We start from the raw sequence: 15,922 nt of genomic DNA on the forward strand, positions 1-15,922 counted from the left end.
TCGATAAGTCCCGTCGTTGCCGTACAACGGTGTCTCGGCTAATACGAAAGAGTGCAGTTTTGGAAAGAAGAGACGAAGACAGAGAAGCGCAAGCCAGCGAGGGTTGCTCCCGCCCAAAAATCGGGATTATCACAGGCCGCGGACTCTGAAAGGAAAACGAAAGACGAGGAGAGAGGCAACTGGCAGCAGTCTTGGTATCATCGACCACATAGGGGGCGGTCGGCAGCTTTCAAACAAGTGAAGTCTTCGTGCGAAAAACGACTTGCCGGAGTAAAGACTTCACGCTTTACACCTATACACTTGACACTAACTAGACGCTGAGGCTTCAACATGGACTGCCTGACGTTTATTACTAAGGTCTATATCTATCTGCCTATATTGACGGTAACAGACTTGTCAATGTTTTGCGTATACGTACTGATATGCATTGAAGTCTTGTGGTTTCTGGTACTATTCTGGGAATCTCCAATCAGGAGATGTATCGTTTTCTTCCACGTCAGTTTGAGGGGCTTGTACACGTGGCCATTCCGCGGTGTGTCCGCATCCAGCTCAATTACCGCCTTTCATGATTAGTGTGCTTTATATATATTTATATATCCCTCTACGCGCACTGTACGTAAATCGCACAGTTGATGTCATTCTGAAACTATATGCAAGGAGACGGACTCCGCAAAGATGCAGACGTGCATTGGGTGTGTCCGTGCACGGGCTTCCTACGGTACCCCGAGCGAGTCATCGGCTTGCGCCTTGGCAATGTATTGTTGAGACAACAAGCAAGTAACACCCGTCACAACGTCTGGGTCGAGTTTCGGAAAGAAGAGACGTCAAAACAAAGTCCAAATCGACAAAGACACTCGCGATATGGAACGGCGTGTCTGATGATGGAGAACATACGTGACGGACACGGTTCTCAACACGGGTTCGCCTGAAGTTAAGAGAACAAATATCATCAACTCAGTGCACTGGGATTATGCCGTCGACCTGACAATGTAGCTGATGAAGTCGTCCGTCTCCTTCTTCTCGACTTCGAGGTCCAGTCGACACCGTTTCGCGGACTCAATGAGAGACGCAAGCACCGCGATGCTTTGTCTGCACCCTTCTTCGTCTCTCCCTCTTCGCCGCCCTGCTGTGTCCCTGCGTTTCTCATTTGTCACTTCCTGCAAAGATTGCGCTTGCCCACACGTCTGATGAATGCTTTGCCGAAACACAGATCCCCCCTGTCGCCCAGTAGACGGAGCGTCCATCGCGTCAGTCTCGTGTCTCCGCGGTCCTGTAGCCACCGCCGTCCTTTCGTTGTCGCGGAGTGCGCTCGCGTCACTTTCTCTGCAGCTTGAATTGAACGCTTCAATTCTTCTCATGTCGCGTCTATCTTCTTTCCCAAACTCTTCATCAATTTCCGGACCGACGATCGGAAGCCACGCATCCGGATCCACGGCTGTCGAAGCGTCTTCAAGGTCCGCCCACGGCTCTGCAACCGCCGGGAGAAGGAGGCGCGCTACCTGCCGAGGTACGAGGAGACAGGTGACCGAGGCGAGACCCCTCCGCTGCGCCGTTGGGCCTCTCGGCTTGCCTTCGAGGAAATCGAAAAGGGCCGCTGCCTGAAGCTGCAGAGAGTCGCAAATTTCTCGCACGGTTCGCCCTGACTTGGCTCTCTTCCCCCAAGTGACAAAGTCTTCGTCTTGGAGGTCGGTTGACGACTCGCTCATGACCTTGCCTGTGTCCGACAGAAGTCGTTTGATCCGCTTGCTTTCCTCTTGCACTTTCCGACGGAACTCGTGTAGGATCTGAAGAGTCTTGTCGCGGCTGTAGTTCTCTTGCAGGTAGTCGTCGAGTCCAAGATCTGACCGGTACAGTGCTACCGCGTCACCTCTCCCAGCTTTCCTTTCTGACTGGTTTGACACTTCGTCACCATGGCCACAGAGGGAGCAGGAACGCATTCCCTGCTGTATAAGCAAGTCCTTCTCTCGGTCCAGAATAGGACGCCCTGTCACCGGGTCGCGGACTCGACCCTCGGCCTGTCTCCTTCGCTTCAAAAACGACTGGCTCTCCCACCTTGGCACTAGGGCACGAACACCCGCTCCTGGATAAAGGACCTCGTTGCCCTCCTTGCCTCTGTCTCTTCGATTCCCCACCCGGCTCACCGCATGCGTCTGTTCGTAGCTCTTCTCGTCTTCACGGGAGCTCCTCGACTTCTCATTCACTATCCACCACTCAGCAGGTGGAAGCTGCCACTGGCACGCAGCCGTCTGGAAGCGAATGATGTTTTCTACAGATTTCATGGTAGTGTTGACATGGCGAAGCGACGCCTGCAGAGACGACGCAGCCCTCAGGTTCTTCACGAAAAGGGCGTCTCCGTCTTTGCCTCGGTACTCTTCTCTCTTCCTCTCTTCATCGTGTCGGAATTCCGTGCTGAGGGAAGCTGCACCCTGCGTTTCCTCGTCTTCTGTCTCGGCGTCCTTCGTCGCTTCCGGTCCACGTTGGCCAGTCGGAGGAGACGACGAGAGAACGCGCCGCAGAAGAAGGCTCCAGTGCGCAAGCAACATGTCGGCGAGAGGGACAGCCACAGGACGAGGAAGAAGACGCAGGCTGCGCGATTCGAGAGAACGGCGCGTCATCGATCTGACCGCCCGGTGTACCCACCGAAACGCTGGCAAAACAGGAGGGGACGCAGCTCGTACTGACGGGCATGGGGAAGCGGAAGAGAGAAACGCGCGCGAGAGAGGAACATATCCTGCACATGTGAACTGAAGGAGCGGGGAAGCGAGAAGAGCGACAGCCCGGTTCCTGAACAGAAGGAACAAGAAAAAAACATTCGTTCGCTCTCGCTTCGTTCCCTCGCGACGTGCACCGAGCGTCTGCTTCTCTCCAGTATAGGCTGCCTTCCTTTCGCTCTCTACTCCAGCTTTTCACGTTGGCTTCTCTTCACGTCTTTTCTACACACTGTGAAGAGCAATGCTTTGAAACAAAGACGGGAGAGCGAAGTCCACATATCTCCGCGGAGAGGTTGTTCCAGCCATGCACCCGGATGCCTCAAGGCGCGCGCGTCTTCTGGGAAGCAAAGACGAACTGCATTTGAAGCGACCAAGGAACGAATTCACCGTTTCCAATTTATAGACACCCGGGCGTCGGGCAAAACGCTCAACACGTAAACAGAGGCGACATCCTCCACTCACCCGAAGGAGTCCTTTGTCTACTTGTACCACGATTCTTACTAGTGAGACAGCATTTCCACTGTAGCACTGCCCTCCAGCTGTAGAATGCATTCCGAATTCAAACGGATTTGCGACCGCCCCAGTTCGCTCCACAGAAGACATCATATATTCCTCGTGGATGGGCGGCCGAGCAACGCTGCTGGACAGATGCGGGATCCCATTCCATCCACTTGTTACAGCATGCAGGTGGAGTGCTTCAGTGTGTGTGTGTCTACAGAGACACTGGAAAGCATTGCGTGATACACTCGAGACGAAATAGTACCGAACCTCACGCGAACTACACAACAGCAAAAACGAGCTGTTTTTCAACAACTCGCAACGTAAACAGCTGGCCAGCTCGTTCTTCAGAGATAAAGGGGGGAAACAAAGACAACGCTTGAAATAAGGGAAGGTGACACACATAGACGCCCTGCCGATCGTAAGCCCTCAGACAAATTCTGAAATAAGTAACAAACATCGTTTTTGCGCCCTTGACGAAACACCTGGTAAAATACGAGTTCAACGTTACTGGAGGCAGTGTGGTGCGTTGGGGACCGCCACTTTGGCAATAAAGAAACACACAACTCCGTCTACTGGAAAAAGACAAAGACGACACCACCGCCGCGTATCAGGAAGGCAGACAAGAGAAACGTCTAAAAACAGTGCTTCCAGAGCACACAGTGCCAATCAGATCACACCTCAAGCTAGACCCCCTGTTACACACTAGACATCGAATTCCTAGGTTCATGTAAACTATGTTTCTGGGGAGTATATTCCATGTCAGTTACATTTTTCTGGACACAGTCGTCACAGATGACTGCTGTCACTCGTTCTAACTGCGACAGAAAACTGCGTCTAGACGGAAGATGTGCCTCCGCGCCGAGAGGACCAGCACCTGGGAGTGGATTGTTTGTGGCTACAAAGTTACACACCTCCACAAAAAGGAATGCACAGCTAGACCACGCGTTGTACTTATCACATAAAGACAGGCATCCACACAGAGATGCAACACATAGATGTATGCACAGATTTCACTACATAGACAGTTGTGGGACAGGGACGCCGAAGCAAAAAAACTGTAGATGTTGTCTCTGCACAACTGGCACGATTTCCCGACTCCACATACTCGCACCGAGTTTCTTGCTTCTTGCAGAGACTCGCAGAGTGCCTACCGGATTTCTGCATTCGTCCAGCCGTCACAGTCAGCTGCGATCGCTGCCAAACGACGGCGAAGCGCTACAGCCACTATACCCTGAGCTTCTTCTTCCACTGCGGCGCTCACGAGTGTCTCGCCGTGTGTTTCTGCATGCTGGAGAGGAGGCTCTAGCGACTCCGCCAGATCTCCCTCTCTCCACTCTCTCAGGGTGGGTCGAACAACATGAAGCGGGACGACGAGGGTGAAGAGGATGCGCACAGGCAGCATCGGTAGCTCAGCGCAAGATCCTTCGCATGCGTCTTCTTGGCTTGCTCCTGAGCGGGAGAGAGAGGGCGAGACACCGCTGGGGGAAAGGGAATGGCCGTCTGTGAATCGCGACACGAAGGAGACAAGACGAATCAAGATCTCTTTCAGCACCTCCATTCTTCGATCGGCCTCTTTGCCAGCGTCTACGGCCTTGCCTTCTTCTCGTCGCTCGCCCAGACCCTGACGCAGAGGCTCCAAGTCTTCCCAGAAAACCGGAAAGCAAGAGCCAGAAGAAGACCAAGGACTCCCGCATTCTTCGCGCTCGGCGCGAGCCCCGGTTCTTCTTGTCTCTGTCGTCTTGGCAGATTCCTGGTCTCGTGCGACACTGGAGAAAGCGACGAACGAAAACGGAGACGCCTGGATGTCTCGCTCTCGCCTTTGGAAGGCACACGCCACAGACACGGGACCGGCAACAGCCACCGAGAAGGGCAGAGTCAAGAACACCCCTGTCGTCCCCGCGAGGGCGTTCTTTTCACTGAGAAAAAACGTCTCCTGCGCCTGCAGTTGACTCTGATTGGCGCCAGCCAACGAGGTGTGCGGGCCGCTAGCTCGCCTCTGCTGTCTCGCTTCAGACGCGAAAGCAGCTGGCGTACCGAAGCTCGTGGAGCCTTGCGAACGAACGACATGGAGACACGTGTACACCGGAGGCGACACAGCAGACGTAAAGGGTGAAGACGCGACATTTGGATCTCTTTGCACTTTTTGCTGACTCGCAGGCCACAAATAGATGGTGCTGGGGAGCACGACGAGCTCCTTCTCGGCGTCCGCTTCCTCTCGGCTTGTTGGCTGTGCGTCTGAAGCGAAGGCCGAAGATTCCTGTGATCCAGCTAACGACGACAACCCCAACGCGACACACCCTGGCAGCGAAAGAGGTCCGTCTCGCGAGGAGGGAGCAGAAGCATTTTCGGCCTCTTCCTCTATCTCGCAGCTGGGGGTCAAGGAGAGAGCGAGAGCCATCATGGAGGAAGTGAGTGTGTCAGGGCACTCGGCTCTACTGCCCGAAAACTGGAGCTCTTCCGCGATCCCCTCCTTGTTCCCTCCCCACACGCCACAACCCCCAGCCCTGCCCTTCTCCACACGGAATTCAGGCAAGAGGAGTCTGTTGCTGTCTGTGGCGTTCGACAGATGTTGAAAAATTGGGTCCCGAGGCAGCTGCTGGCGATTGAGGAGAAGCCAGGCAGACGTGAAGAAGAGGAACTTTACATAAACGCCCAAATCGTCTGCTTCTCTGTCGTCGCCCTCGAGTTCTCCTCCTTCGTACGCGTCTCCACGTCGATCCTCCCCCTGTGTTTGCTGCAGAGCTCCAGCAACTGCAGCGGACGAAGACGTTCCCGCTGCCCTTCGACCTCTGCGTTGCAACACTCGCGCGACGCACGGCGAAGGCCAGAGACGCCTGCTCCGACGGTGAACAACCGCAGCGACAAGAGCGCTGAGTGGCGTGCTAGGCTGAGAAAGAATCGGCAAACTCTCGCATCGTCCCTTCCTCCTGGGACTGCCTTCTTCACTCCCAGCGCGAGATGTCTGTCGCTGTCGCGATACAGGCGACAGGGCGCCTGAGCTGGATGGCTTCTGGCGAGAACGCGACAGATCGGGCCGACGCCGAGAGGGAGGGAACGAAGAGAGAGATGCAGAAGAGGGGACATAGGAAGGACCGCGACAAAAAAGGCTCTGCCGAGAACGTCCACGACGTCTCCTAGTCGTCCCTAATGTGCGCGCGCCTCCTGGGGTCTGCTGCTTCATTGAGCAGTCCAGTTGAGGAAAAAACAAAACTCTCTCCAACTCTTCGAGTTCGACCTCGTCTCGCGCAGGCTCGTCTTCTCCCTCTGTGCCCTGTGTTCCTCTCGAAACAGGCGAAGACGCAAGCTTGCCTTCGCTACTCCGCGACCGTGCGCCTTTGCCTATGGCGACCGTGGACCCCGACAGCGACGCCCGAGAACGTCTCCCCCTTCTTTCTGCGCCCTGCGGAGTGTCGACAGCGGGCAGGGGAGTCAGAACCGAGCGCAGAGCGTCTACGCGTTGGCCTGCAGAGAACAAGGCGAGTAAAAAGGATGTTGGCGTAGGAGAGACGAAGAGAATGAGGCCAAACGACAAGCGCGCAGCAGGGTACGACACACAGGAGGGAGAGATGACGACGAGTTGCGCGAGGGAGGAACGGCGAGAACGAGGCTAGAGAGGAAAACAGACACACAAGCGAAGAGGAAAACGATATTGAAACGTAGGCAATGCACAACTGGGTTCCGAAGGATGCCATCTGAACTTTGGAGGGATACCTATAATGATTTGGGGTCGCTCACAGTGGTCGAGTAACGACGCCTTCTACTTACTTCCGTCTCGCCACGAGTTCAGTCCAACCAGATTCAACCACCAGTCGCCGTCCTCGCCTGAGAGGCGCTTGACATCTTCTTCTTTCTGTCTTTGTTCTTGTCTCCTCTGTTCTTCTTCCCGTTTTCGCCTCTCCTCGGCTTCCCTCCGTCGCTCCTCTTCTTCTCTCTCCTGGCATTTCTTCGCTTCGCTCAAAACGTCGTGGTCGCGCCTCAAAGTTTCCTCCTTCTGTGTTCGCCTTGGCCTGGCTGCCTCGACTTTGCCTTCCCTCTCTCGCCCCCACTCCTTGCTGAGTCGCTCTGCTCCTGACACCATCTCGTTGCACCCGCCCTCTCTCCCTGTCCCAGATGCCTCTCTACTCGGACCTCTCTCCGTCTGTGAGTCGGCTTGTGCTTTCGCCTCTGACATCGAAGAAAAGAACGCCAGAGGCGAAGCCAGCGGACAAACGTCTCGGCACTCCTCGGTCGCCTCTGCAGAAAGAGAAACTGAAGCCTCGGGTCTTCTCGCCGGAGAAGCTCCGACGCCAGCGACCCCAGACTCTGGACTCTTCTGTGCTTTCTCCGCCTTCTCTGTCTCTTCCTCCGCAGCTCTCGCCTGTTTCTGAGGGAGAGGAGAAAGCAGGGAAGGCGTGAGAGGCAGCGGCGAGGCAGGGGGAGAAATGCGGACGCCGGCTGGCGGGCGCGAGGCGCCGTTGAGCAGCCTTGAAGTTCGCTTCCCACTCCCTAACTCGGCTCTGCCGAGGGGAGACTCTTCGCATGGCGCCGAGGAGGCGAGAGGAGCAGGGACTGCAGGCGAAGCAGATGGCGAGGAGACACGTGGAGCTCGCTCGGATCGCTGCACGGAAGAGCGAGACGGAGTCAAACTCTGACTTGGATTCGAGGCGCCAGGAAGGTCCTCCTCGCCGACCTGGATGCATCCCCTTTCCTGTTCAGACTGGCGTCTCGGCTCAGACGCTGAGGCACCCCATACGGTCGAAGGAGACACCGACGAAGGCGCGGACGAAGCAGAAGGGAGCGGCGCCACGGCAGAAGGAGGAGAAGAAAAGAGAGACGAGGGAACTGGAGGCTGGCTTTCCAAGGCCTCGGCTGGCGGCTGCGAAAAATCCGTAGCAAACGACGTACTCGCAGTCGGAGGCGACTCCCGCGGGTCTGTCGCAGGTCCTTTTCCGCTGCTCGTTAGGCTAGACGGCAGGAGATGCGAAGAAGAGACCGCAAGCGAAGGAGAGGCGGGAGACAGTCTGCTTGCATGCACAGACAAAGAGGCAGGTGCAGCGCGCGTTGGCAACTCCTGCAAACATGGCAGAGGTCTTGACGAAGAGGAAGAAGGAAGTGAAAAAGAAGAAGACAGGCGCGCTGGCGCTCGTGCAGCCACTTGTGCATAGTCCGGGTCGAGCAGCTGCTGGCGCGAAAGGCCTGGAGGCGGCTTCAGAAACGCAGAGGGAAAAGAGGGAGCTCGGACTTTTCGGTAATTCGACAAATCCTGAAGGAGAGACTTTTTCAGCTCTCCACAGTAGCAGTAGACCTCGCCGCGCGGATGTCCCGTCTCCACGCGCAGAGAGAAAAAAGAGAGAAATGAAAAAAACGACTCATCTGAAAGCAGCGCACCCACACCGCATGCAGAAAAAACAATGATGGCACCCCATATCGGCACATCAGGAGAAACCGGGGGAAGACTCACGCGCCACAGTACACAGGAATGAAGATGTGGAGAATGACAGATGCAAGCACAAGTAAATCGGCACATTCCGCGTTTTGTGTAGCAACGCCTTCGTAGCAGAGCATGACGATAACCATGTAAATGGAAAAATACACACATACATGTATTTTTGCGTATTATGCGCGTTTGACTTCTTTGCTACTTGTGATGATGTGCGGAAAGAAGCTATGAAGGATCAGAGAACAGGTTACGACGTTCAGGCGCGCAGCCAGGAAGCCGAGTTCGGTGCTGCAGCGATCTTTGCCAGGAGATAACGCTGGCGAGACGGCTTGAACATTCATCTGTTCGACGCAGTGTCCTCAGTGGAATGAAGTCTCTGCTTATTCGATTTGAGTTAGATGTCCACGTAAACAGTTATTTTCAACTCCTCCATTTCTGGAGATATGAAAAGCCACGCAAGCCGCTGATTCACATGCACAGGCTCGCCTGACATACACATGTGCTATCTGCACTGGCCTCGGTACCCCTCGCACCGGACTTTTCGGTCGATGAGAGCTTCTGGACACTGAGTAAAGTGGAATGGAAATAGACTCGCACTTGCACATTCACTGTCACTCTCAGCCACAGACGACTGTTTCGCGACCCACCGACGAAGACATTTGCATCACAGTGAGACAAACATGTCTCCTCCGCATTCCCGATGGCCTCTGTGGTCGTTCAGAGCACACTGCACATACGACTAGACCGGCTCCGAAGTCGCCTTCTGACTCTCTGTTAACTCCTTCTTGCTCTCGCGCTTTTCTGTAGGGTACTGTATATTTCGATATAGGTACTTGCCTTTTCATATCCTTACACAAATATATACACAAATATATATATATATATATATATATCTTATAGTAAAGTGTATCTATAGGAATAATAGATATATGTATATATAGATATACATCTGCATACAGACGTCGTTGTATAAAAATCGTCGTATGCGGATGCACACAATGTGTACAAAGACGCGATTCGAGGTGCAGAAATCCCGCGTCCCCTTCATCCTGATCTGCGAAAGGCACAGGGTATGCATGTCTCTATTTGTCTGTACCTATGGATATGCATATATGTATATTTATTTATATATTTACATACTTATATATATATATATATATATATATATATATATGATTTTTTCGCTGCGTTCTCTCACCAGGTTCGCCGTCGAATCCGAGGAGTCTGCGGATTCGCTCGAGGGTTATGGGATGCTTTTCGTCGTGGACGAGGCGGTTGGAGACAAGATTTCGGAGAGCGCGTGCTCGCGCAAAGTTGGCAAATTTGTTCATGAGGACGCCGCACAAGAACTTTCCAGTCCGCATGAGCTGGACATACCGGCGGACGTTTGCGGACCTGAAGGCCGCGAAGGCGGCGAGAGCGAAGCGCACACAGTCGTGGCTGAGAAGGTCTGGCGGGAGACGCTGCAGAATGCCGACCAAGGCGCGTTCACTCCCGCTCGAACTCATGAGCGACAAGATCCGATACCCCCAAAACTCGCCCTCGTACCGGCTCTTGTACACCAAAATATCGGCCAAGGCGAGTTCGCCAGCGGCGGCCGTGTGAGAGGCTGCGGCTTCGCGACATCTGTGGAGGTAGACGTGGAAGTCGCGTCGCGCCTGGAAGGAGCGCACAGCCTCGTAGCCGTGCATCAGCTTGTCAAGACATGTTTGCATGAGGCCTTGATTCGAGACGCGGTCGAAGCCAGGGTGGCTCGCCAGCTGCTCCTCCGCAAAGATGAGGAAGCGGTAGGAGATCTCCAACGTTTCGATCGACGCGCGGTGCTTCTGTACGTGTTGCACCGTCAAATGCTGCCAGCAGGCTCGCAGGCGGTCTCGCAGAAAGTTGTAGACATCCAGAAAGGCGTAGCCGCGGCCCTGGCGCGAGTACAGGTACGGCTTCGGCGCGACAGAGAGACTGCACTCGCTCGGCGTGGATCCCGGCACAGGGTTCGTCAAGTCCGCATCGACCGAGTACGTCAGGAGATGGTGCACAGTGCGGCGGCACCAGACCGCAGGCCGCGTACTGATCGGATGGAACGGCTTTCCTGCGTCGCTTCGGCGGAAGGACGCGACAGCCAGGTACGGATTGATCTGAACAGCGGGGCAAGAAAGAACGACTCGGCGTCGATTACCAGCAAAGAGACAAAAACGCCAGACGGGCGCACCGAGCAGGCCACAAGCCGTCGCTCAACAGGCGACGCAGCGACGGAGCCGGGAAAGGAGGCGGCAGACTGACAGGGAGAACAAGCGCGAGACCAAGAGGGAGAACAACCTACGGATCCACCGTGAGCACCGTCAGATGGGATGTGAAGAGGTTAAACAGGGACGGGAGAGAGCGCAAGAGCATTCAAACACGAGCCCCCTACACGAGAGACGAATGCGCGTCCACCTCCCCTGCACAGAAAAACGCAAGCGTCTCCAGTCTGCCCTCTGGCTGTTTTGCGTGAGCGGCCTGGAGTCCTCTCTTTCCCCTCTGAGTTTCGTTTCTCCACACCGCTGCTCCTCGCCTCATGCGTTGGGACAACATCTGAGGGTCGAGGGCCTCCGGACGCCGAGAAACTCAGCGAACGAGAATCACTGTACGACGAGCAGTTGGCGCGGCCGCAGACGAGGCCAGGCATCCTGTCTCGTCGGGAGAGAGAAGGCCAAAACGTCTGCACAAGTTCCTCGCCTAGGCAACTCGCTACTGGGGTGTCTGAGTGAGGTTTGAGACGCAGGTAAGTCATACTCGACCTGTTCCACAACGAGGTCGTTCCTATAAAGCGGTCCGTAGCGAGAGAGAGACACCGTCGCCGCAAAAACGCGTTCGTTTTTCGGTGACGAGCCACTTACGATTCGAGCTTCTGGGTCGCCGGGGACGATAGCCTCGAGTCTCTCGAAGTCGCTGGTTGTGCAGACTTGCTGTTTGTCAAGCATCTCTTCTTCGCTGCAGTAGCCGTACAGCTTTCCGACGAAGAAGGAGTTCAACGTTCCCTTGTCTGCCGAAGCGGCTGACCCATCCCCGTCGCTCGCGGACGCACCGTCCTGCAGCAACAGCTGAATAGGGTCCTGGATCTTCAGCAGGATGGGTGCTTGGTGCTCCGGCTCTGTCAGCAGTGGATTCGCTTCTCCAGTCTCTCCTGCAAGAAGGCATCTCGCGTCCCCTGTCGGCAGAGGCGGCGGAATGAAGTCACCCTCTGGTGTGCACAGACGCTCGCGCCCTCCCGCGGCGACGAACGGTTCCTTCTTCGAGGAAGAAGCGGCGAGAGACGAGTGCGAAGAAGACGAAGACATGCAGAAGGAGGGAACGGGACTGGCGTCGCGGTCTGCGGCGGCATGGTGGACGACAGCAGGGACAGCCTGACGCGCGAGCGAGAAAGAAGACGACGCGTCTGGAGAGAGAGAGGAGGCCGAAGACGCAGGACACAGAGCCGAGGAAGAGAAGGCAGACGGAGACGACGAGGAAGAAGAGCGAGAGGGAGTTGAGAACATGGACGAAGAAAAGAGAGACGACGAGGAGGGACCGGGAGTCCCGGAGGAAGGGAAGAACGTCGAGGCATCCGACGAAGACGCAGAAGCCGAGAACAGAGAGGAGCCTGACGATGAGAAAGGAGTAGAAGAAGATGGTTTTGTAGCGGCGTAGGTCCCGGCAGAGAAGACAGACGACGCAGATGGAACATTGCGGCCAAAAAGCGAGGAAGAAGTCCCTGGAAGGGAAAACGGGCGGCCGGCAAACAAAGAAGACGAGGAAAACGGAGACGGTTCCATCTTGACAAGGCGCGCTTAGACGAAGGGGAGAAACAGAAAGAGAACTTAACGCGAGTCGAGAGTGGAGAGAAGGCGTATCAAACTCGGCTTTCTGCTGTGTGCTTCGTTGTCCTGGAGACGAAGCAAGGCCGCGCAAAGACACTGCGCGACGTTGGAGGAAAAAAGAGGTCGGCAGCAACACGAGAAGCCATTTCCCAGCGAGGCAGGGCCAGCAGGGTGGAAAAAGGATGGCGAACGACGGTAGGACAAGTTCCTAGCCTCTCTCGAGTGCAGTGGCCAGACAAGCAGAGAACGAGAGAGAGGGGGGAAACACCGAAATACACGCGACCACCGGACAGAGAAGAACTTCAGGTGGACAAGAAAAAACCGGCGAAACGCGTGCTTTCCTCTTCTCCGTCCTCTGTGCGAAAATATGGTTGTGATGCGTCGCAGCCCGCTTCTCCCGACACAGCTGAAGCGCAAGTCTGGAGACGAAAAGTCCTTCCAAATGCATGCAGCTGGCTTTCTATCCATCTTTGGTTCAGGGCGCCTTCAGACGCCGAACGAAAGGAGTGCGACGAGACAGAGAAGACGTTTTTCGTTAACGCGCGACTCAAGGCTATCCAATGTCAAGACACCCGGATCTGCGACTTCTTTGCACTCAAAAGTCCACCGTCTTGTTTCGCTTCCTCCGGCTGCGACTGCCATTGCTCTGTCATCACGCCTCGGCTGACTCGCGTGCGCCTCCGGTCGACGGTTCATCAGCCTCTTCTCCGTCGTCTGCCTTTTGTTTGCTTTTCATGAGTGGATCGATCGAGAGCGCATCCTCTTCTCGCTGACGCCCGGCCTTCTTGAACTCAGGGAACCGGCGCTAACCGGAGACGCCCCCGTTGTCGGTCGGAATTCGCGGAGCATCGACGCAGACAACAGAGATCGATCCACGCTTCCTCAGCGTCCGACGTCCCCGCAGGTGCCTGTTTGCTCGATCTGAGCTGTACCACTACGGTCACAAAACACCGTCGAATAAATTGTCGCGCGAGTCAACGCCAGCGATGCAGGGACGCAGCCTGTTCTTGGCGAAGGCGCGGCTCTCGTGGTCCCGTTCGCGCGCGTCTCTCTCGGATTCTGTGAGATCCTTTCGATCGTTTTCTCTCTCACAAGCTTCTGCTTGGCTCTCTCCTTTTGTCGTCTCTCCTCGCCTTCCCACTGCTCTTCTGTCTGGTAGTTCGTCTTGCTCCTTGTCCTCTCCTTTCCTGCTCTCCGCCCTCACGCCTTGGTGCCCTTCGTCCTCCTCCCTGGCCGCTCCTCCTTCCGCTCTCGAGTCTCTGTCCTCTTCTCGCTCGAATTCTCGCTCTTCTGGTCTTCTCTCGTCTTCTGTTTCTTCTTCTCTTCTCTCGCCTCCTCTCTCTTTGTCCATCGCTTCTCCTCGGGCGTCTTCAGGGTCTCTGGTCGCAGCGGCTGGCGACAGGCAGCGAGCGTCCTCGACTCTGCACCTGTCTGCGGCGCCTTTCTCCACCTGTCGGAGTTCTTTCGCTGCCTCGCTGTCCCCAGGCGTTGTCTCTCCGTCTCCCCGTCTTCTCTTGATCTGCTTCTGCGCGCTGTCGCTGTCTCTTTTCTTCGTGACTGCTGCGGAGACAGACAGACTCAGAGAGCAGGGAGCAGAGGCTGGAGGAGAACACAAGGCAGAAGTTGGCGAGGACGAACAACTCGGAAAAGAGCGAGACGCAGAACCGGAGTCAAGGAAGAAGGAGGTGAAACGGGAGCCCCCGACGCAAGTTGCCAGCGACAGTGAAACGACGTTTCGATCCGAGACGAAGAGAAGGACGAAGGACAGACGAGCTTTGAAAGAGAATCAAGACATCCCGATCGGAGTGCGAGAGAGGCAGGAGAGACGGACGAACGCCCGCGAGGCAGGAGACAGAGAAGTCAAACAGAGTCGTACAGACCATGTCACTCACACACCAGGAGATACGTTGCTGGAGTCGGTTCCTGAACGGTGAGGCTACACACAGAGGCAAAGCGGTTTTTCGCGCCAACTTTGAAGGCAAGTAGTCATTCCCCGCAAAGATTGTGTTCGATGCACATGAATAACCAAGGCGCTTTTCGAGGGATCCTGAGATCACGCATTCGGTGGTTTTCTTCTTTCTTCGTTCGGAGTCTCCCGCGCGCCTATGCCTCTTTCCTCGCTGCACCGTCGCTTCGTGCTCTCACCTCTTTCCCTCGTTTTTCTTTTCTTCACTCTAGGTTTTTTTCTGGCCTTTCGCGTCCTGCGTTCTCGGCTTGCCGCCATCTGATTTCGAGTTCTGCTGGCGCTCTCTTTCCGCTCTGCGGCTCGGTTCAGTCCGTTTGACCTCCTGTCTCCTGCAGCACTGCCTTCCGTCTAATGAGCGAGTGACTCGCCTTCGTCCTTCTCTTCGCCTGTTTCAGATGTGAGGATTCGCTGACGCCAGCGGATCAAGGCCAGTGCCTTCCTGACGATCTACGCCGTGCCTTCTTCGCGCTCCTCGACGTCGAACAGCCTCGCGTTTCTTCTCCCTCCACCTCGACCTCGTCTTCATCTGCTTCCTCTGCGTTGTCTCCTTCCTCGTCTTCCTCGGCTCCTGCTTGATCTCTCCCGTTTCTTCTGTGGCTTCCCTTTTGTTCCACGGTCCTTCTGCTCTCATGCCTGTTGCCTCGTCGTCTCTCCCTCTGTGCCTCTTCCCCCCTGTCTATCCCTCTCCTAAGAGCTTCACTCTTTTCGTTAACACAACGGGTGCTTTGTTCGACTTTCCTCCGCCTCCTCGCGTCCACTGTCTGCATGCGTAGGATCAGAGAAGGAGAGTGCCTCTGGGGGACAGACACTGATGCCGCCTTCCCTGTCGCTTCTCCCCTCTGCTTAGGAGATCTTTGCAGTTACTCTAAAATTTAGACAGTTTACTGTCAAGTGCGCAACGCGATGTGCATACCCAGCTTCCGACCGAAAAAGGCTTGAGAAACGGAACGAACGCAATTTCGTCTCGTTCGTCGCAAGGGGGAATTCTGTGGTATCTACGTCTTTGCCACCGTCTCGGTCTGTGTTTCCAGATCACTTTTATGTTGCCTTTCTTTTTTTTTGAGTCGATACTCACACTCGGAGTCTCCATTGCTTCTGTCTTAGTAGGCATGCGAGGCAGACCCGACACGAACGCAAGTCTGAGTGCTTTCAGTTTCGCGGCTGTTTAGGCGCCTGGTTAAATAAACGGCGATGCATGCAAGCATTTCCTTCCTGAAACCTCGCGTCAGCACCGGCAAAACAACGAACGAATGCTAAACAGACTGACGGCCTTGGTGCATGCTGTGTGACCTAGGTCCAACCAAACAGGGGGAAGTACACTCGTTCAGCGACATAAGCTGCCTTTCGCAAGCTTCCCCCTACACAGAGAGGCATCAGAGTACCGAGGATTCTGAATAGGACTTCAGTTATAAGATAGCCAGACAATCACTTCCTTCATGATAGCTGTACAGCTTTGACCTGTCGCTTTATCGCCGCCCTCCCTTCATGTCCT

The 15,922-nt window shown here is 55.3% G+C and overlaps 2 protein-coding genes across 2 annotated transcripts; one reads left to right on the forward strand and one right to left on the reverse strand.

Moving 5' to 3' along the window:
• Positions 1–652: 652 nt before the first annotated feature.
• On the reverse strand, positions 653–12,856 carry TGME49_211700 (hypothetical protein). The gene is made up of 5 exons (XM_018779550.1): positions 11,505–12,856; positions 9,830–10,763; positions 6,978–8,564; positions 4,364–6,674; positions 653–2,784 (listed from the first exon to the last, which is right to left on the reverse strand). The coding sequence occupies exons 1-5, from the start codon at positions 12,417–12,419 to the stop codon at positions 969–971; spliced, it is 7,563 nt and encodes a 2,520-aa protein (XP_018637991.1). The 5' UTR covers positions 12,420–12,856; the 3' UTR covers positions 653–968.
• A 126-nt stretch (positions 12,857–12,982) lies between these two features.
• TGME49_211695 (hypothetical protein) lies at positions 12,983–15,634 on the forward strand. Its single transcript, XM_018779549.1, has 2 exons — positions 12,983–14,394; positions 14,826–15,634. Exons 1-2 carry the CDS (start codon positions 13,451–13,453, stop codon positions 15,004–15,006), a joined length of 1,125 nt encoding a protein of 374 aa, XP_018637990.1. The 5' UTR covers positions 12,983–13,450; the 3' UTR covers positions 15,007–15,634.
• The last annotated feature ends 288 nt before the right edge of the window (positions 15,635–15,922 follow it).

This window comes from Toxoplasma gondii, chromosome IV, assembly GCF_000006565.2.
Source record: "Toxoplasma gondii ME49 chromosome IV, whole genome shotgun sequence".
Lineage (NCBI taxonomy): Eukaryota > Apicomplexa > Conoidasida > Eucoccidiorida > Sarcocystidae > Toxoplasma > Toxoplasma gondii.